This window comes from Rhamphochromis sp. 'chilingali' (genome assembly GCF_963969265.1).
Source record: "Rhamphochromis sp. 'chilingali' genome assembly, chromosome: 1".
NCBI classification, from domain to species: domain Eukaryota; kingdom Metazoa; phylum Chordata; class Actinopteri; order Cichliformes; family Cichlidae; genus Rhamphochromis; species Rhamphochromis sp. 'chilingali'.
Window position 1 is genome coordinate 52444743 of NC_137929.1, and position 22892 is coordinate 52467634.

The 22892-nt window shown below is 40.5% G+C and overlaps 1 protein-coding gene across 1 annotated transcript in view; it reads left to right on the forward strand.

Annotated features, from left to right (window-relative positions):
* Window positions 1-1848: 1848 nt before the first annotated feature.
* The window catches only part of LOC308386245 (butyrophilin-like protein 9), a 29010-nt gene continuing 7966 nt past the window's right edge, over window positions 1849-22892 (forward strand). The window contains exons 1-8 of the mRNA XM_080865663.1: window positions 1849-1930; window positions 18534-18970; window positions 19189-19877; window positions 20447-20540; window positions 20965-21306; window positions 21542-21835; window positions 21926-22054; window positions 22184-22269. Coding sequence (XP_080721789.1) covers window positions 19833-19877; window positions 20447-20540; window positions 20965-21306; window positions 21542-21835; window positions 21926-22054; window positions 22184-22269 — 990 coding nt within the window. The 5' untranslated portion in view covers window positions 1849-1930; window positions 18534-18970; window positions 19189-19832. The remainder of the gene's footprint in view (window positions 1931-18533; window positions 18971-19188; window positions 19878-20446; window positions 20541-20964; window positions 21307-21541; window positions 21836-21925; window positions 22055-22183; window positions 22270-22892) is intronic.

A 22892-nucleotide genomic window follows, 5' to 3' on the forward strand; every position in this document is an offset into this window, starting at 1 on the left:
AGCCTTCAGCTTTCAGGTCCCTCTTATAGGGAACCAGCTCCTAGTTTGGATTTGGGTGACTCTCTACATTTAAGATTAGGCTAAAACCTTTTTATAAAGCTTACAGTTATGTCTGGATCACATGACCCTGGATTTTCTCTTAGTTATCCTGCCATGGTGCATCATGGGAAGCCCCCAGCACCCTAGAAATAGGAGTATTTCTACACGCTGCTCTTTTCATTGTTTATACACAATTCTGCATTTGTAGCAAGACTTCACACCTTTAAATGGTCATTTGAGATATGACCTATTGCAAGTTCCTGTTTTTATAAGTTTAGTAGGACTGCTACTTCTGCTTTTGTACGTCTTCGTTTGTTAACCACCTTGAAGCCACTTTAGTTGTGATTTGGTGCTATATACATAAAATTGAAATGAATCTTCCACTGTGATCTGACAACTATAGTAGGAGGTGATGCTATATTGGGCTGCATATATATTTGCACACTAACTTACATGCTTGTAGGTTTGATGTCTTGTGTCTTCAGAGCCGCTGTTTTGCATACTTTTGTTGCAACAAGTTGTTGACTTACTTTTGAGTTCCTATTATTTTGAAGCAATCTGGCTTCTCTCTTCTAACCTCTGACATAAACAAGGCATTCTCACCCACAGAACTGCCTCTTACTGGAATTTCCTCTTTTGGAATATTCTCTGTAATCTATATAGATGATTGTGTGGTAAAATCCCAGTAGATTTCAGTTTTTGATTGAGAAACATAATTATATTATTCGCAAGAACTTGTATGGATAAAGTCATTAATTTGACCACAAGACGGATTTGGACAAGTACATACAGGCATCCACATATGTTGCATGAGCAAACTTTACTTATGTAATGTATGTGATGCACTATTGACAAGCTGCCACTAATAGTCTGTATTTGTGAACTAGTCAGATGATACCTATCAACCCATTGACAAGACATGCAGCATGTGAGGAATTTATATTGGTTTGTTGAAATGTGAAAGTGCAGATAATCTGGTCTTAACCAACATTAAATGTGGAGACTTTGTTTCTAAGAAAATTATCAGCCAGCTTCCCTTATGAACATAAGACACACAATAAGTCCCTGTAGTGGCTGTAGGACTTATGACAAGTTTTTCCAGAACAATGGAAAAAGTCAGCTGATAGTATACTTGTGTGTGCGTGTGTAGAATAAAATGATAGTTTGCAGAAAGAGGAGAGTGGGTTGAATGGATTTATAAATTAAGTGTAATCAATGAAAAGTCACAGCATAACTTATATTCTTGGCACATGTTGGCAGGGACTTAATTTAATGCTATATCTTGTGATACTGATTTATGTGAAACCCCTCTTTTATATTCTGGGGTACCCCTGTGACATGATATTATCAAATGTACTCCTATTCTGCCCTTTGTTTTCATAAGTTACACACTGTCATCTGCACGTTAGGAGAGAAGGAAATCTACTGATGCCACTGAGAAGATGTTTGATATTTTTCCATATAGCAGAGTTAACTGTTTATCTGTTTTTAACTGTTTACAACAGAGTTATTAACTGATTTCATGACAAGCCATTAGATGCCATTAATGCTATTACAAATCTACAGAGTACCTTTTGAAAGAAACAGTGAATGTGTAAAACAGCTGCGACATGACTGTTCTGTTATCACTAAAAGTTGTAAAATGTTGTATCACTAAAATATCATTCTCAGTCAGTTGTTATTTATTATGTGTTTACAGCGCCCTCTGTGGTTGCTCCAAGTAATGTACTTTAGATACGGCTTTATTTTTGAAAAAACTTTATTGAACAGGAAGTCCGCTCAGTCAAGCAAAGCAAGTGAGCAAGAAGAAGGGAAACATATCGGCACACAGTTTATGGTGTCCTGATGGAAAAAATACTGTCCACATCTTCTGTTTATGGTTGTATCGCCGGTATGTACTTAAAGTATAAGTTGCAACTTTGTTTTTTGTGCAATATGTTGCCCGCTAATGTAGTATTTGGCTGTAAAGCTAGTCCTTTTGTTAAGCTAGTTACCCGCGATTTTGGAGGTCGTCTGGGATAGCATCAGTAGTAGTTTAAAAAGTTTACATAATTAGACATATGCTATGTAGTAGCATTGTGGCATGTAAATGCATATTTTGCTGCACATATGTATGTTACATGACTGTATTTTTAGTCTTGTTTTTAGTCTTACCCTTTTGAATGTCAGTAAACCTGTTGACAACACTCATCTGTCTTCAGAGTGGTGATATAAGAAAGGTATTAAAGCCCCTGCATCAGACATGCACCCATAATGGCACAATGACTATGTGCAGGTAAGCTATCCACAGTATTTCTGATTTCGCGCCATTACCCCGATTCATAGCGGAAGCCGGTTTTTTACTTCCGCTTGCGCTGTTGTTGACAGTTGCGGGGTTACACCTTCACTGTTGATAAAGATTTCTCTCACTGCAGTTTGTTTTACCTGGAGTAAATGGCAACACATCGAAGGTGGATACACAGTAGAGATGTTTTAAAAAGCAGCGAGGACAGTTCAGTTGCAGTGCCTCACCCGTCACTTCTCATGGAGTGGGTAGATGACATGAAACTATGGCCCGATGTTAGCTACATCGACATTATTAATTACCTTGTATTTTCCGAAGGCGTTGATGGCGAGGAATTACGTAATTACAAGAGCACCGAGGCGTATAATTACCTGCACAGCAACAAAATTGATAAAGTACTGCTCAACAAACAAGGCGACTTTATTTTTCTTAAAGCAGCTGTAGAGCCGAGCCAGAGTATTAATCAAGCGAAACACTTAGCATGGGCAATGCTAAGAGAAAGTGGAGTAGTGGAGACAGTCGGCTGTTCCTGTATCGCCGGATTAGGGAGATCATGTAGCCATGCGGCTGCTATTCTGTGGAAGGTATATCACTTATCTGGATATCACAATGTTTAAATCACTGAAACAGAAACACTGGACTGGTCAAAGGCTGTGATTAAGGAGTCACGCTACTGCCATCTAGCCAAGTATTACGTGGAGCACTGTTTACATGTGAAAGCCACTCGTTAACTTTGTGTGGGCTGTATGCTGTACAATCACATGAAGATAAAATATAAAAAAAATAAAAGACTGCACATTAAGGTCAAATTTACAAGACAAGAACAACTATAGTTATAAGAAGTGACAAAGAGTAGTATAATACATGTTTGTTTATATATATGTATATTTGTACACACACACTACTTTGAAAAAAATTAGACTGTGGATGTATATTCCTGCATCAAAAAGTAACTGACTATTAATATGAAATGGATAATATGGGTGACTTTGCCAGTGTTTATATCTGTTTTGGATATGATTCAGGTGTATTGACCCAGGGTCATATCTATAACATGCAGGACACCAACCGTGTACTGCTTTTGTTAGTGTAAACTTCCTCATTATGTTAAATCTTGAGTATTGACAGTGAGAAAAAACTATTAATGTTTGTTACAGGTGCAGAATGCTGCGATCAGTGGAAAGACAGGGCTTGCGTGTACAGACGAGCAGCGCAGGTAGAATGCAGGGACAGCAAAGAACCTTGAACCTAAACGTCTAAGCCAGATAAACTTCAGACATCACAGGGCAGAGCAGCAGTACGATGTGAACTCCCGGACTGCAGTGACACAATCTCTCCCTAACACACCATATCACCTTACACATCAAGACTTTATTGACAGTGTTAGCAAAGCACCAGTGAAGCCACTTTTCCTCCTCAAGAACACATTAATTGGAAAGTGTTACAATGCCTCGCCATCTGCAGGTCCTCACCGCAACAGTAAAGTTGATGAGCAATTTTTTCAGCCACACCAAGCACACAGTTACAAACTAAGCTGTAATCCATGCAGGGCATTCTACCAGGCATACATTCAAGTTTCTGAAGAGCAAGCAGAACAATTACAAGAAGAAACAAAAGAGCAAAGTGCATCTGATTTGTGGCACAACTGCAGGAAAATCAGACTTACAGCAAGCTCTGCTAAAAAAGTTCCAGTACGTGCCACCACAAAAAATGACAAATTTTTATCTGAGCACATGTACCCTTCCTTTCGTGGAAATTATGAAACAAACTATGGTAAAGAAAATGAAGTTAAAGCTTGTCATCAGCTGAAAGAACAGGGTATGAACATCCTTCACATGGGTAGTGTTATTAGCATCCAGGAGCCATGGCTCTCTGCGAGTCCTGACGGGGTCATTGACTCAGATGTGCTTCTAGAAATAAAATGTCCTGTGCAGACTTATCCTTCACTCACGGAGCAGCTTACCCAGAAATGCAGCGATATCAAACTGGTAGATGGAGAACTGCAGCTGCAGAAAACTGGCAGCAGAGGCTATTACATGCAAGTGCAACTTACAATGTTTTGCACAGGGCTCAAGACTGCCACACTTGTGATCTGGACACCTACTGAGCATGTTTCATTTACAGTGCAATATGATGAAGCATTTGTAAAGGAACAAGTAAAACGCTTGAGAGGGTTTTACTTCTCATATTTCTTACCTCGACTTGTAGAGGAGTATGCAGCAGGACGGTTTCAATTAAATGAGAGATACTTGAAGATAATGGGCAAGGTTTAATGCATGTTACAACTATAAATGGGACAGTCAGACACCAACATGTCTGCAGAGTTTGGTCTCTGTCTTGTGAATGAAAGGAGACATTCAATATGAAATCTGTTAAATATTTCAATACAACTAAAATGTACATAGTTGTAGGGCTGCTCGATTATGGCAAAAATGATAATCACGATTATTTTCACTGAAATTGAGATCACGATTATTTGACGATATTTATTTAACCCTTTAAGACCTACCATAGAACCAAGTCGGCCAGAGCTTATATTATTTTTACATGTTGTAGTGCCATTTGTGGGAGCATTTCAAGTTGTTATACATCAATACAACTGTTATAGCCCATATTTTAATAATATGTATGTATTAAGTCCATAGTAACTACATTAATTGCAAAAAAGTGCAATAAACTAGAAAAAAACTGAAAATCGTTTTTGTTTTTTTACATATATTTCTACTTGGAGAAATTTAAGAGGCTTATCCCTCAAAACTTTAAATACAAAAAAGTTGCAAAAAATAGTTTACAACAACAGGAAATTTATTTTGAGTATCTTCCATAGTTTTATTTTGGAGATACAGCAATTTTTATATACTGCAGGAAAAACAAAAACAAAAACAATCCTATGATGCAAATTTGCAAAGAAAACAGCAGGTGCATCAAAATAAACTATTTCCAGCAGTGCAATTAGAGTTCTAAGCATCCCAGCAACTATTCAGAAAAGTCAAACATGACTTATAAAAACACCAGTATAGGCTTTTAAGGCCTACAAGTAAAAAACTACATTTTCCGCGAAAATGACGTCACTTCCAGTTTCGGGCAGGAAATGACGTACATCTGATGGTTCGCGTTGACGTCTTTTTCAATGTGGGAAGTGTTACGAACAGCTGATCGGATCGGCAAAGCGCGTTTCTGGAATATTATGTTTTTGTTCCTGCAAGCGCTTTTTATGCAATTTTTGCAAAGCTATATGTGGAAGGAAACCATGACCGAAGACAAGCTGATGGCATAAGATGTAAGTACAACTCCTCTGGTTTCATATGGAAAAAAATTATTGCGCTAGCTTAGCAGGATTTAAAAATAGTTACACAAAACGGAGCTTGCTGCTCTGACCGGCTTTAAAGGGTTAACAATAACAATGTATTGAATAATGACTTTAAAAAATAATATAAAATAGTGTGCAAATACTGATAACAGTGCAAATGTTTGCAATATAAGAAATAAATGAAAAATGTAAACATCTATGTTTAGTGAACTTTGCAGTGTTGCTCTGTGGTGCAGCTACTACACCATAGCAAAGTTTACACACTGTGTCTACTTGATCCACCTCTGACTCCGCGAACCTATAATGTTTCCACACCACTTAAGTTTTTTTTTTTTTTTTACCTCTTTTCAACCAACAGCAGTCACTCTTCTCTCCAAATAACTTCTGCTTAGCTTTCCGAGCTTCCCTCAGGTCCTCTAAATTGTCATGACGGTGTTCGAAATGCAGAGCGGCGCGCTCGATTTGCCACACGGAGCAGCGCGAGAGTAAAGCATGAGGGAGGGGCTAATAATCGGCTCAGTCATTTTTAATGATCGTTGAAAACCCAGATCGTAATCGTGATTAAAATTCGATTAATTGAGCAGCCCTACGTAGTTGTAACATATGGTGGGAAATGAATGACAAACTGACAACATTAAATGTTGTGAATAGTTCTGTATTTCTGTAATCTTCCAACACAAAAAAATGTCAAGAATGCACAACTAATTATTGCAGATTTGAGAAAAACATTTTTTTTTCATTTAAGAAATTTATCACATTGTGGTTGAATAAAAAAGTAATAATTGTTCAATTGATTGATTGCAATTGTTTTATATATACACATACATACATACATACATACGCACACACACACTGTATCACATAACCTTTCATCTAGAACACAAGATAAAAAAGTGAAACCTGGAATTATTTACTCTCTACATATATGTACATCAAATTTTAAAATAATTACATTACACTACACAACTTTATGTCCTGAGTAACCATCTTAATATCCCCGAGTCCACAATTGTTCATAACATACACAATTATTGTGTATCACGAATGAGATCCTCTCTTAAGTTCACTAGAGCAGCACATATTCTCAGTATCTTGTCTACTTTAGGAGCCATGCTTATAGGAACAATTTGTGAAAGTATTTTGTAGACTTTCAAGCGTCTGATTGCTCTTTCAACATGGATTCTTACATTTGCAATCCGACGTGTGTATGTTACCTGTTCCTCAGTTAGCGGTCTACGTTTTTTTGTGAAAGCGGGTATTACTAATCTAATTTTTCTCTCAAAGAGTAAGTCTTTAATTGTAAAACCTCTATCTGCCATGACTTCATCACCAGGTTTTAGGTATGTTAATATTCCAGAGTCCATTGTGATAAATTTGTCACTACATCGGCCGCCATATGCCGCAGACACAAACATGATTAGTCCACATGGTGCAACAGCAACCAAATATTTGACTGTGTTGTGTGAATAATAATGGCTGTATGATTCCCCTCTTGAGCCCAGATTTCTGGGTTTCTGTAAAAGGGTCTCACTGCAGTCTATAATGCATGTACTATTTGGAAAGTTCTTCTTGAAGGCTTCAGGCATAGTTGCTTGAATAGTTTCTTTTGGCAGCCATGGAATTAATGGTCGGAGAACTTCCTCCAGCTTGTCTAACCAGTGTGAGATGATCTTGCTGGCCATGCTTTGTGATATATGAAACTGGCGGCTTAGGTCACCTATTACACGGTTACTCTTTAATTTCATAAGTGTCATGAGGACTTGATCTCGGACAGGCATGGTAAATTCATTGTTGTCATATCCTTCCAGTGTCGACACAAGTGTGTTAAATGTTTCTAAGGCTATCCCAGTGTACAGCAAAGCGTCTGCATCATTTTGAAGAATGAAATATGCAACTTCATCACACTGTGTCATCTTATCCTGCACATCTTTTCTGCGAGACCTGTTGCAGTATTGATGGTCTTGTTGCGAAGGATCCTCCCACTGTGTGTGGACTGAGTGCAAATGTGGCTCAGGGGGTTGTGTGGAGATGCTGGCCTGGTCTAATTCCACTGAACGTAACACTGTGGAGTCTGAATAAGACAAAAATATGATCAGATGTACAGTCAAACTGTTAGCATAAGAGAAACTGTAAAGTGTCACTTAGCTTATTATATTTTTGAGTGAAATTTCTCATTCTACATTTTTTCACACAAATGCAAAATCATAAATGTCAACATAAAATGTTCCTAAGTCCCCTAAAAATTTGTCACAATTTTATTCAATTAATGTGATTAGATTTTATTTTGCATTCTAAAAAAAGTCACAACTGTTGGTATTTTTGCAAAGGTTGCCTTTAACGTTTTTACTTGAGTTTTCTCGACTTGAAAAAACATGTTCTTTATAAACACAAACCTAAGACTTTTACAGCCCTTGGAGCTAATCTTTTGGCATTATTATTATTATTATAAACTTTCGTTAAAATTTAGACTTTGCTGCTAATAACCAGCTAGTGCTGATACTAACGCCATTCACCATAGGCTATTATTTAGTAAAAGTAAAGAATTGCGTGTTTAAAATGCAAAACGGTGGCAAACCACATTTACACTTTCACTTACCGGGTGCAGATTCTGTGTTTTTGTTCGTATTACTGGAAGCTGTCACACTCAAAGTGGTCCGAGTGAGCCTTCTTCTTTTCTTCGGTGGGGGTCGGTCATAGCCCAGATAAAGCTCCGGGTTGGGGTGTAGCTCTGTGGGCTTTTTATCGATAAAATGAAAGGAGCAAACATAAACTCTCTTTGGAGGGTGTTTGAGTCTTAAAGCTGCCAGCCACGCCAGTTTCCGATCCTCCTTCCGCGGCATAGAGTGCAGTGCGTAGGGCAGTGGGCACGGACAGGCCTTTCTAAGTTGTTGATGCTCAAGGCAAAATGTTTCTAATGCGTTTTTCAGTTTTCTTGAATTATTGTGGCAGCCGACGACAGCACACGTTGAACCCGAGCTCATCTTCGAACAGGTAAAGCCACTTATTACCGCACAAAGTAACTGATTTTGTTGTTAGCAACGACTGAACGCTGGGTCTTGCTTTGAGTAACCGGAAGTATAAAACCGGACAACGGAAGTAGTGGTCTGTCATGGCAGCCTACGTACGCTCTTACAGAAACCTGTGGATAGTATCATTGGTACTGAATCTGGCAGTGCATACTGTAGTGCTGTGCATGTGTCTGCTGTGCTGAATTTATTTTGTCTTGTCTAGAAAGTGATGGAGATAGAGGCAGATGCCATGGGTCACGAGCAGTTTTTTGTGGATGAGGCTGGTTTTCACCTCACTAAGACAAGGAGACGCGGCAGGAACATTATTGGACACCGTGCCATAATCAATCAGTGTGCAGCTATAAGTCAAAATAGTGTTGTTCCCCATCATGCAACCCCGGGCCCATATAACACTGCACATATTGTTACATTCTTGGACACCTTACATGACATGCTCACTAATGTTCAGAGACCAGAGCAGACCAGATACGTCATCTGGTCTGCTATTGAGGCGACGTTTGCCTTGAGGTGACTTTTGTTGTGATTCGGCGCTATATAAATAAAATTGAATTGAATTGAATCATTTGGGACAATGTTAGTTTCCATACGGCTGCTTTGGTCCGCAACTGGTTTAAAGATCACCCACTCTTCACTGTACTCAGCCTCCCCCCATGCTCACCATTTTTGAATCCAACTGAAGAGTTCTTCTCTGCCTGGCGCTGGAAGGTCTATGACCATCATCCCCATCAACGTATAGCCCTTTTAAGGGGCAATGGAGGAGGCATGTGGGGATATTGACCAGGCATCATGTCAGGCCTGGATACGCCATTCCAGAAGATATTTTCTCCGGTGCCTTGGACTAGGGGACATTGCATGTGATGTAGACGAAATTTTTTGGCCAGAGAGACGACACAATGTAGACTGATTTCTTTTTTTTCCCTCAGTGAAATTACTATTTTGTTTTGACTTGGAAATAAGCACTTGTGTTTGTTTTGATGTGTGTGAATAAACACCAGGGGCCCGTTCTTCGTACCTCGCTAAGTAGGTTAGCTGGATTTGATTGTTGACAATTTCGCCTGATCTTGGATCGTTCGGTTCCCCGAAGCTCATCCGGGACTTGCTGTCATAGCAACAGAGCCGTAAGCGTAAACCTGCTCGGGAGCAGGTTTACTTTATGTAAAAAGGATTAGATCGCGGCCACGCAGGTATGTCCGCTTCATTTATACGAAAGCAACAGCGATATTCCACCACTGTTTCACCATAAATAAATAACATCAATGTAACTAAAGACAATGCAGCACCTGATCCATTTATTGATTTCATACAGATACATACAGGACATTTCCTAAAAAAGGGAAATGTACTATTAACATTCTATCACATGTATGTGATTATTACAGATGCAATTCATATCTCAGAGTAGTAATTGCAAATTACTTTGTGTAATCAAGATGAGAGACCACGGCTATAAAAGCGAAGGTGGATTTGGGAAGCCTGTCGCAGCTATGTCCTGTCCGTATACGCGAGCAGCCCATTGCGGAAGGTGCAAGATTGATAAGGAGAGTTCTCAGAATTCAGCGTATATTGCGGGACAGACAGGATCCTACCTGTTTTTTTTTTTTGCTCTGCCCTTTTCTTGGTTGCTGTTATAAACAAACAGATTATTTCAGGGTCTCTTTCCAAGAGACGAAAAGCAATATAAGTGATAAATATTACCATTCTGTAGAATATTCTTATATTTCACTTTTACCTGTTCCCATGTTCTAGTGGGTCCTGTTGTGGCTCTAATGTGAAAGGGGATATAATATAACATATTATAATATAATATAATGTACTATAATATTGGATAATATAGTGTGATATGATAAATCTACCCTACCGCCTACTGGTGTTGGCCAGAGGGGCCGATGGCGCAATATGGCAGCCTGGCTTCTGTCAGTCTGCCCCAGGGCAGCTGTGGCTACAACTGTAGCTGCCTCCACCAGTGTGTGAATGTGAGAGTGAATGAATAGTGGCATTGTAAAGCGCTTTGGGTACCTTGAAAAGCGCTATATAAATCCAATCCATTATATTTGTTATTATTAAATTACTTACGAGTTTAATTTGTCAGCAACTTTCTGCCAGCCCTCTCTCCTTGCTTTTGCAGCCTTTGCAGTGTTCCCTTGCGTTCTGATTAAACTCTGAAACTCCTGAAATCCCTCACTCAAGAGTTCTTGCACTGCTGCCGAAAAATACAGAGCCGAGCGCGCTCCGTCGACATTTTCGCCGACCAATCAGAGGGTTGCCGATCAATGTTTCCACTATTGATGCGTAGCCCCTTTTACGACACCCAGTGATGTCACATTACTGCGTCCAGCTGTACTAATCGTCAACAGCAGGTGTGTTCGGGGAACCGGATTAGCGAGCTCACGGTTAGCGCGATGGTTTGGTCTTGGATGTGTCATTTGATCTTGGATGTAGTGAGCGACGTACGAAGAACGGGCCCAAGGGCCCTATTTCAGGAAGCCGGTTTAGTGCAAACTCTGAGTAAGTATACCCTGAGTTAACGAAAACTCTGGGTTTTCGGTTTCACAAAGCGAGTTTAGATTAATTCTGAGTGAGTTACTATGACGACACACTCCGTGAAGCTAACCTGCCCCCTAGCAGGTTTACTTCAACTAACCCTGACTTTCTCCGCCTCTTTGTCAGAAACCTGACTGTAGGAAGTGTCAGACATGGCGTGTTCCTTCCTTGAAGAGCCAGTAGATGTTGAAGCCCAAATTCTCCGCAGAGCTCTCCGCCGGGAGAGAGTGATTAGAGCGCGTTTGGACATTTTATCATTTCCTGATGATTTCCTGTGTGAACGTTACCGTTTTTCAGCACAATCTATAATTCATTTGAATAACATCCTCAGGCCTAATATTGCTCATGTGACACATTGCGGACATCCTCTCAGTTCTGTACATATTATTTGTATTGCACTTCGGTTTTTTGCAAACGGGAGCTTTCTGTATAATATTGGTGACGCTGAGCACGTTTCCAAGGCTACCGTCTGTCGGGCAGTCAGGAATGTTACAGTTGCACTGAAACGTCTCCTGTACTCGTTTGTGGTGTTCCCCGGTCATAGACCCACAAGATTTATCAAAGAGGGATTCCACATAATTGCAGGGATCAGGATGAACGAAACTTAATTCATGATGTGGTGATACTTGAACTACTACTTAAATTTTACATTTATTCTCACGGTTCCCAGGCGTGATTGGCTGTATAGATGGCACTCACATTCCAATCATTGCTCCTTCAGTAAATGAAGGAGACTATGTGAACAGGAAGTCTTTCCACAGCATTAATGTACAGGTACATAGTTCCCTGTAGCATTTCAAACTAACAAATTATTTCATTATTGTAATGGATGCCAATTTGTGTTCTCTGCACTGTGAAGATCATATGTGATGCTGCCAACATTATCACAAATGTGGAAGCCAACTGCTCAGCCTCTGTGAGTGGTGGTGGTGGAGGACCCCCACCTGTTTTTCGGGCCTCCGCTTTTTTTCTGTTGGCTATAACGGGTCACATTTGAGCATACAGAGTAAGCAAATATCCAATCCAATCCAATCCAACTTTATTTATATAGCACTTTTAAAAACAACAAAGTTGACCAAAGTGCTTTCCAATAATAAAACAGAGATAGCAGTTAAAACCATACTTTAAGCATACAATGAAATCAATAAACAAAACAAATATATAATTGAAAAAGAAGATAAAAATAAATCAACATGAGTAAAATAAACAATAAGATATACAATGAATAAGATTAACAAAGTAAAAAGATTAAGAATGACCAACAGCTGACTAAAAACTGACTACAAACTGGCTCTGATAACACTCCTAGAAGGCCTTTGAAAAAAAGTGTGTTTTTAAAAGTGATTTAAACATTTCAAGTGTTGGGGCCTGCCTAATATGGAGGGGCAGTTTGTTCCATAGTTTGGGGGCCACAACAGCGAAAGCTCGGTCTCCTCGGTGTTTCAGTCTCGACATGGGGACAGCAAGGAGTGACTGGTCAGATGATCTGAGAGACCTTTGTGGAGTGTATTGGTGTAAAAGGTCTGACAGGTAAGACGGAGCCAGGCCATTTAAAACTTTAAAAGCAAGCAATAAAATTTTAAAATGAATTCTAAAATGGACAGGCAACCAGTGTAAGGAGGCAAGAACAGGGGTAATGTGCTCACGTTTGCGTGTCCCTGTCAACAGGCGAGCAGCAGCATTCTGGACCATTTGCAAGCGTGATAGTGAAGCCTGATCAATGCCAATATAAAGTCCATTACAATAATCAAGGCGAGTGGTCACAAATGCGTGCAAAACTCTCTCCAAGTCACAAAAAGAAATAAAAGGTTTTACTTTAGAGAGCTGCCTCAACTGAAAAAAGCTTTTTCTCACCACTGTATTTACTTGTTTGTCCATTTTAAGAGCTGTGTCAAATTTTACTCCAAGGTTGGTGACAATTGATTTGACACACGATGTAAGAGGACCCAAGTCAGATGGAGGGACACCAGGTCCATTCGGCCCAAATATAATGACTTCAGTCTTCTTTTCGTTAAAGTTTAAAAAATTCAGAGCCAACCATGCTCTGATATCCTTAAGACATTCTAAAATAGGCCTGAGGGGGTTAAGGTCATTGTGTTTCATCGGTAGATAAATTTGACAATCATCTGCATAAAAATGAAATGAGACTTTATGTTTTCTAATAATATGGCCAAGGGGAAGTAAATAAATACTAAAAAGAAGGGGCCCAAGGATGGATCCTTGAGGTACACCACATGGGAGGGGGGCGGAAGATGAATGAAATTTACCAAGTGAGACTGAAAAACTTCTTCCAGAGAGGTATGACTTAAACCACTCCAAGGCAGTGCCTCTAATTCCAACATGATGTTCTAGACGATAAATCAAAATATTGTGATCTACTGTATCAAAAGCTGCTGTGAGATCCAAAAGCACAAGTAAGACAGACTTCCCAGAGTCAGCAGTTAATAAGATATCATTAAAAACTCTCAAAAGTGCAGTCTCTGTGCTGTGAAGTGCTTTAAAACCAGATTGAAATACCTCAAAAATGTTTTGACTCTCTAAAAAAGCCTGCAGCTGTGAGCACACTTCTTTTTCTAAAATTTTAGAAACAAAAGGAAGCTTTGAAATAGGTCTGAAATTACTCAACAAGGAGGCATCCAAGCCAGGGCGTTTCAGCAGAGGCTGGACCACTGCCTGTTTAAAAATTGCAGGTACATGGCCTAAAGTCAGGCTGCTGTTTATAAGCCTTTGAATATAAGGTCCAATAGTGCCCCAAACTTCTTTAAAAAAGCGAGGGGGAAGAACATCACTGGGAGAGCCAGACTTGATTTGGGTGACAATTTTACCCAGTTTAAATAGAGACACAGGTTCAAAATGGCTAAAAATTGCTAAAGGCGTAAAAATAACAGAAGGGTCATAAGAAGGGGGTAAAATATGTGCTCTAATAGACATTACACATTACAAATATGTACTTGTAATGTGCTCAGATCATTTCAATAAGTGCTTACAGAAAGAAAATTAATGTAGCCTCTAACTGCAATTGATTTACATGGGACAAACAGACCAAGCACTATGGCTCATAATACAATTACACTTTACCTGTTTGGACTATTTTTTTATATTTCATTTTTACTTGCTGCCAGGAACGTTTGGGGCCTGTTGGGTTGCACCTGCGCTCACATCACATCACAAAATAAAATGTATAAAATACAAAATAAAATAAAATATAATGAAATAACGTGTTAAATGGGTGGAAATCCCTAGATCAATGTTTAAATTAACACTCACGCATTGACTCTGTCGGCTATGTTTTGCCATGCATGCTCTCTTTCTTTTGCAGCTGAGGCTGTGTTACTTTTTTTCCACGGAATTTGCATGTTATCAGCATATGCTGCCATCAGAATTTCGGCCTCAAGCGCTGTAAAATACATTGACCGCGCCTTCTTTCCCTCCGTCTCCATGGTGACTCGCTTAATCTGTGCTCCACTAATCAGGGCTTTATGTATCCCCGTGCGCGCGTTTAACTTGGGGTTAAAGCAACTCCGCGTTGATTGAACTAATTGTTATCAGCCTTTCTGAATCCGAATATTCCGAGTTGGACAGTTCGGGGTTACTCAACCCTGAGTATCATTTTTCACTCTGAGTTTTCTAAACCGGCTTCCTGAAATAGGGCCCAGTACTTGAAGTTTGGATCCTTCTATGTTTACATCACATGCAGTGTCCTCTAGTCCAAGGCACCGGCGAAAATATCTTCTGGAATGGCTTTTTTTAAAACATTTTTACATTTTGCTTTTATGTTTTTTATGCTTAGAAGGACATTCAGGAAGATAATAACACAGAGATGAAGTCCCTGACTTTTGGACTTTTGGGGTTTCTCCAACAGCAAGTGAAAGGACACATAACTGGCGACACGCTCTTTTACAAGAGATGATATAACAATGCAATCACAGCAAGGGGGCCCAGGCTTGGCGGACCTGGGCCCCCTTGCCTTGGTGGATTCCAGAGGACGCAAGTGCCTACTGGGGTCAGTGGGGGGGAGCTGGACCCAGGGAGGGGCTACTTGCCCTTCTCTTCCTTTCCTCCCCATCACCGACTGCCTTCTTTTTCCCGCTCCACCACAGTCACCCACATATGCAGAGCCCTGGGGTGCAGGTGTGTCACCAGGGTGCAGGCAATGTCCATTTGTGTCTGTCTTTACGTTGGGTGAATATTTGTATATGTGTGCATGAGGGTGGGAATGCACGCACACCGCAGACCACGGCCTATCTATGTGAGGATCTAAACGCATTCTACGCTAGATTCGACACAGCGAACACCACGAGACCGGACAGTGTGCGCACCGCGGATGACGTCAGTTTGCACACTGTGTCTGAGGAAGTGTGCGGAAGTGCTTCAGGAAGGTGAATGCACGCAAAGCTACTGGTCCGCATCCTCAAGTCATGCTCAGCTGGCTGGAGTGTTCACACACATCTTCAACTTTTCCCTCTCTCTGTCTGCAGTCCCAGCCTGCTTCAAAATGGCCACTGTCGTCCCTGTACCCAAATCCTCCACCATCTCAACATTGAACGACTGGCGACCGGTAGCCCTGACCCCCATCGTTAGCAAATGCTTCGAGAGGCTGGTCAGGGACTTCATCTGCTCTATGCTACCCGACTCATTGGAGCCTCTACAATTCGCATACCGCCACAACAGGTCCACTGATGATGCCATAGTCCTGACACTACATACTGCCCTCTCACAGCAGGAAAAGAGAGACACGTATGTGAGAATGCTGTTTGTAGACTACCGCTCAGCATTCAATACCATCGGGTTACAGGGAGGAGGTCAGCACCCTGACACACTGGTGCCGAGACAACCATCTCACCCTCAACGTCGCAAAGACAAAGGAGTTGATAGTGGATTTCTGGAGGTGCAGAGAAGTACACACCCCTATCACCATCAACGGCGCTGCTGTGGAGAGAGTGAGCAGCTTCCGGTTCCTTGCTGTACATCTGGCGGAGGATCTTGCGTGGTCAGTACACATAAACAAAACAGTGAAGAAGGCGCAACAGCGCCTCTTCTTTCTCAGGAGACTGAAAAGATTTGGCATGAGCCCCCGCATCCTCAGGACCTACCGCTGCGCCATTGAGAGCATCCTTACTGGATGCATCACCACCTGGTATGGCAACAGCACCGCCTACAACCACAAAGCTCTCCAGAGAGTGGTGCAGTGTGCGGAAAGGATAATTGGAGGTGAGCTTCCCTCCCTCCAGGACATCTACAGGAAACGGTACCTGAGGAAAGCGGGGAGGATCATCAAGGACTCCAGTCACCCCAGCCATAAACTGTTCAGACTACTTCCATCAGGAAGGAGGTTCTGCAGCATCCAGTCCCGTACCAGCAGACGGAGAGACAGCTTTTTCCATCAGGCCATTAGACTGCTGAACACTTCATAGACACCTCACCTTCACTTAACGGAACTTCAACATTATACACTCCATACTGTACATTAATGCCACTTGTTTTGCACATTTCCGACTGCCGACCTCTGTATATTTTATTTTATTTTATTTTACTTTATTTTATGTATACACACACAAACACATACACACACACACACACGTTGATATAAATATTTAGTATACAGGGTGGGCCATTTATATGGATACACTGTAATAACATGGGAATGGTTGGTGAACATCCCTTCGGCAGATATTAGCTACTTACCCTTACAAACTCCAGCTACTGCAGCATCTCAACAAGGATGACCCAGATCTGTGCACAGAATTTGCAGAATGGGCAAAACAAAAATTGGAACAGGACCCTCAGTTGACGCAGAAGATTTTGTTCAGTGATGAGGCAAACTTTTATGTGAAGTTAACTAACACAACCACCGCTATTGGTCTGACACTAACCTACATTGGATGGATCCCTCCAAGACTGTTGGAACAACAAAAGTGATGGTTTGGTGTGGTATATGGGGTACAACAATAGTGGGTCCATTCTTCATCAATGGAAACCTCAAGGCCACTGGATATTTGAAATTGCTACATGATGATGTGTTTCCCTCTTTATGCACTGAAGCTGGCACGTTCCCTGAGTTTTTCTAGGAAGAGGGTGCACCACCACATTATGGGTACCAGGTCTGAGCATTCCTAGATGAACAGTTTCCTGGAAAGTTGGTTGGTCATCGTGGGCCAGTTGAATGGCCCCCAAGGTCTCCCGATCTGACCCCCTTAGACTTTTATCTTTGGGGTCATCTGAAGGCAATTGTCTATGGTGTGAAGATACGAGATGTGCACCACCTGAAACTACGGATACTGGATGCCTGTGCTGGCATTTCTCCTGTGGTGTTGCTATCAGTGTGTGAAGAGTGGGAGAAGAGGGTTGCATTGACAATCCAACACAATGGGCAGCACACTGAACACATTTTATAAGTGGTCAGAAACTTGTAAATAACTCATGAAAGAATAAAGTTACGTTGAAACCAAGCTCACCATTGTTTTTCTTGTGGCATTACCAATAAGTTTGATGTGCCACATGACCCTCTTTCTATTGAAAAAACAAAAGTTGTATCCAAGATGGCCGACTTCTAAATGGCCACCATGGTCACCACCCATCTTGAGTTTGCCCCCTCACATATACTAATGTGCCACAAACAGGACTTTAATATCACCAACCATTCCCATGTTATTACGGTGTATCCATATAAATGGCCCACCCTGTACATATTCAGTAATGCGCATACACTCTTATATTTGTACATATATTTGTTGTTATAATCCTCAGTGTTAAGTCTAATTGTTGAATGTTGCCATTGTGTTTCTTAAATTTGTACACACACACACACACACATTCTCACATAACACACACACACACACATTCTCACACACACACACACACACACACACACACACACACACACACACTTACATACAGTGCCTTGTCTACGTAACCAAAGGGGGGTTGCAAGGGGAGGTGTTTTGTAAGCTATTGTTTGAAGTTTGTCAATAAAAGGCAGCGAGAGGAGGCCACCATTGGGGTCATTGTCGTGCTGGACACAGATGAGAGGCCTCCCTTGCGCAAGTAATGGATCGATCGACTGTCTTGTTTTCTTCATGATGAATAAGTCTCTAGAATTAGCGGGGTTTGTGGAAACACAGACCCAACACTCAGATTACCCATTCTTATATTTTGCTTGTTCTCATGTTATTGTATTGTATTTTGCACACCTCTTTTGCTTGTGAAGCTTGCACATAAGAATTTCACTCGCATGTTCTGTACCAGCGTACCTGCACGTGTGATGTGACAATAAAAGTGATTTGATTTGTTTGTGTCTGTGTGTGCCTGTTTGTCTGTGTCTATATCTCAGGTCCGGTCTTACACTCCACCTCTCTGGGAACATCTCAGGCCCTCCAAAGTATGGAGGCCTATCTCCCCCCAGCACGCTCCCTGCTGGTAGCTGATGCCCTCAGGTGTCGGTGCGTTGGTGGCTCTTGGTGTCCGGGGCTGGGCGCTCAGGTATGCACCTGCTCACTCCTGGTGTCTACTTGGTGGGGCCAGGCGCCCGAGGTCCGGTTGGGCCTCTTCCGGGGTGTGGGGGGCCCTCAGACCTCCAGCCTCTGGACCTACGGCTCGGTTCACTCTGGTGGCCCAGCCAGGTGGCTGCCGGCAGAGCCCGCGGGCACGTCACTGCAGCCCCCTCTGGCTTCTGCTCTGTGGCTGCTGGGTAACCCCTCAACTGGGGCTCTCCTCAGCTCTTCCCAGGAGGGTGGCACAGATGCCCCTCTGGCGTGCTCATCCACACAGGTGTGCACATGGATGTTCACTGTTCATAGACACAAACTATACCTTTCTTGGCTGCTACCTCAAAGCACATTGTGCGCTGTCGGTCCTGCGTGCTGCACAAACACATTCAATATTTACTATTTACTGTTATTTACACTTAGCAAGATTAATGCAATGGTGTCATGTTTATTATGTTGCTCTCTTTTTTGCTTGTTTTCTCTTTTTTTCTCTCTCAACAGGTGATCTGGGAGAAATTTTTTTTCTTCTTAGGTGCCCTTTCTCACTGTCCATCTTCCCCTCTGTTTTTCTCTTCCTTCATCTTGCTTTCTTCCTTTCCTATCCCCCAGCAATGTCTGTCCCGTGTGTAACAACTGAAAATAAAATAAATAATAACAACAAAGGTTGATCAAATGGACCAATACGGCAAGGCTGTGATGATCACAGGAACCCAGATCCCTGCTGGCACCACTGCTCACACTGTAACAGCTGGGAAAGGCTCCGCACCCCTGTGACACTAAAATGGATCATTTAAAACACCCCTGAGTAGCTTATCAGTGTGTGTTCAAATATCAGTCCTGTACTGCCACCTTCAGTATGATAGTTGAGATAACACATAACATGTGAACGCTTCCCCCCTTTTTGAACACCATAAAGACAGATATGGTTTCAGCTCGATTATTTTATAACAGGCTCAAAGTTCAGCATTTGACACACTGTATACCTGATCGAACCAGATTCAACAATGAGTGTTAACCTGATAAATTAATATTTTTCCAGCATTATACTTTGATTAAGAAGAACTTGAGCCTATTTTTTCCATAACTCTGAGCATATATGAGGGATCTGCAGTTGATAAGCCAAAGTAAGTTCAGGCCGCAGATTAATGATTTTCAGACTTCACCTTGTAGTCTCACACAACTTTCCACAGGTAAGTCTCTTTCAAATTCTGTATTTAGTGTGTTTAAGTTCTACATGCTTTTCTGATGTCTAGTTATAAAGTCTAATTATAGTATAATTTATTTCACTGTCATGAATAGATCTTTGTAAATGTTATCAAATGTTTTAGAAATGAATCACCGAGATTTTAAATATTTGACTGGAGAGCAGAAAATAAAGTTTTTATAGTTAAAGTATACTGTAGAGGTCTGAGCAGAGATATTCTATTGAATAACTCAGTACAGTATCTATGAAAAGTCATACAGAGAACAGAGATAGCACTGATCAAAGGTTATTCTCTAATGTGCAATTTGGCACTAATGCAAAATAATGGGTTTGCTTTAACCAACAACTTTATGTCTGTTGCTTTAACTCTGGAGTTACTGGAGAGCAATAACATGTTAAGTGAAAGTCATGTTGATGACCTCATGAAGGTAGTTAATATACTGAAATAACATCTAAAATGTGTTTTTAGTCTTGAATAAGTTGATTTTAGATATGAAATGAACAAATTATTATTATATTAATGAACTTTTGTGGCCACACTTGATGTATTTTCAGAGGAGGATGCTTCCACAGATAGATGCCCTCTCCCTTTCTCCAGTCAAAGTCTTCAGTATTTTCATTTTCCATCTTCTAATATACCTAAATAAAGGTAAGATTGATGTTACATGCATTATATCTTTTATTATCATTGGTGCTAATGTACTCACTTTTTGTGCAGCAAGACTGTATAAAAACCATACAGTTATTACAAAATGGTGCAAATTTGTTACATTTGGTTGAATTGTAATTTGTACTTTCATCCTTTTTTTTTGTTTCCTGCCTGCCATGCTGAGTATCATCTTTAAGTTTGATATATGCATTCACTCCTGCTGCAGAAATTAATAAACACTTCTTTCTTTCTTTCTTTCTTTCTTTCTTTCTTTCTTTCTTTCTTTCTTTCTTTCTTTCTTTCTTTCTTTCTTTCTTTCTTTCTTTCTTTCTTTCTTTCTTTCTTTCTGTCTGTCTGTCTGTCTGTCTGTCTGTCTGTCTGCCTGCCTACCTACCTACCTACCTACCTACCTACCTACCTACAGCGGAGTCTCAGGTGGTTGGTCCACATCAGCCAGTAATTGCATTAGTTGATGATGATGTTATTTTACCATGTCACGTGGAGCCTGCAGAGGATGTGACAGCTCAGATATTGGAGTGGACACGATCTGACTTGAACCCAAGATTTGTCCATGTGTGGCGATCCGGTCAGGATCTGGTGAATACAAGAAATCCTTCATACAGGGGAAGAGCATCACTGTTCATCAATGAACTGAAGCGTGGAAACATTTCACTGAAACTCTCCAGAGTAAAACTCTCTGATGAAGGAACCTATGAATGCAGCATTCCTTTAATGGGGAAAAAATATTTTGTTAATCTTGTGGTTGGTAAGTAGATACACGTCACATGTTCATGGTGTAGTGGATTTAGTTACAGTGAAAATTAATATTTGTGCAGGATGAGGAAAGATTTTATCCCAGAAATGTTTATTTATTACCTTTACAAAGAGAAAAAAACCAAACAAATCAGAATTTTGCAATAATAATAATTTCATAATTGTGAATTACTGTACAAAATGTTTTTTTCAACTATTAATATCTTTCTTTTACTCTTTTTGCTCAGCATCTGATGCTGCCACCTCACCTGTCATCAGTTTATCAGGGATTGACAAAAACAGAGGAGGAGTGGTGTTACAGTGTGAGTCTGCAGGATGGTATCCAGAGCCTGAGCTGCTGTGGTTGGACGGTGAGGGAAACCTCCTCTCTACTGGACCTACAGAGACCCTCAGAGGTCCTGATGACCTCTATACTGTCAGCAGCAGAGTGACTGTGGAGAAGAGACACAGCAACAACATCACCTGCAGAGTCCAACAGAGGAACACCAACCAGAGCAGAGAGTCACACATACATGTTCCAGGTTCAAATTATATTATTACATTTATGATAGAAACACTTTGAATATCTGAAGTCCAGTTTTATTGAAATGTTGTGTTTTTTATGATTTCAGAGGATTTCTTTAACATCCTGTCCAGTTCTCCCTCAGTCACGGACACTTCGCCTGTTAGTTTGGCTCTTTGCATCATCTTGTTAATTTTATCAGTTGTTGTTCTTGTACGTAGAAAGAGGAAACACATCAGTAAGTCACTGGTTAATTATTCTTTACCGCTACTATGAATCAATGTTTTCATTGAGACTCTGATGAGAGTTTTAATATTATAATCCAAGTTTTGGCATTTCCTTCTTATTTAATTTTAATTTCAAAAAGAGACCAACAGAAGGCCAAAGGATCACATTGGAGATTTTCAAGTTTCCACGGACGAAGACAGAGAGAAAGAGCAACTCAATACGAAGGTAAGAGGAAAAACTGAGAAGCAGAATTAACTTGTGAGTAGATAAACACACAATATCAAGATGTTCATTGGTTTTCAGGAAATTGAATACTAATCAAACAAAATGTTACCATCGATTTCTCACTTAGATAGGCAATATTTATGCTCAGTATATCTTATTCAACACAATTTTATAATGAAACATAAAAATAAGAATATCAGGTTTTAAAACAGAACCCTAATATGAAAAACAGGGCTAAGTGTAAACGTTTTGACCTTGTCATTGTGTTTTATATCATTTGAGCAGATCTACTGATGTGGTTGTAAGTAGTGTTGGGCTCATACTGTAACTCACAAAACACTTTAAAGTAATGTGTTAAATTACTTATCACTTTGAGTGAGTAATCTGTTACACCATGTGTTATATTACTTTTGTGCTGTCCATAACAAGGCCTGAAACGCACTTTGATATAATTACCGTTTAACAACATGAACCTCGACAGCAGTCGCACAGAGTGACATAAACCTTCATCTTAACAACATCAAAAGTACAGACAATCTGTATTAGATGTACAGATTCTAGGGTTAAAAAATACTGTTATGTGATTACTGGAAAGGTAATTAGAAAAGTAATGTTTGACATTA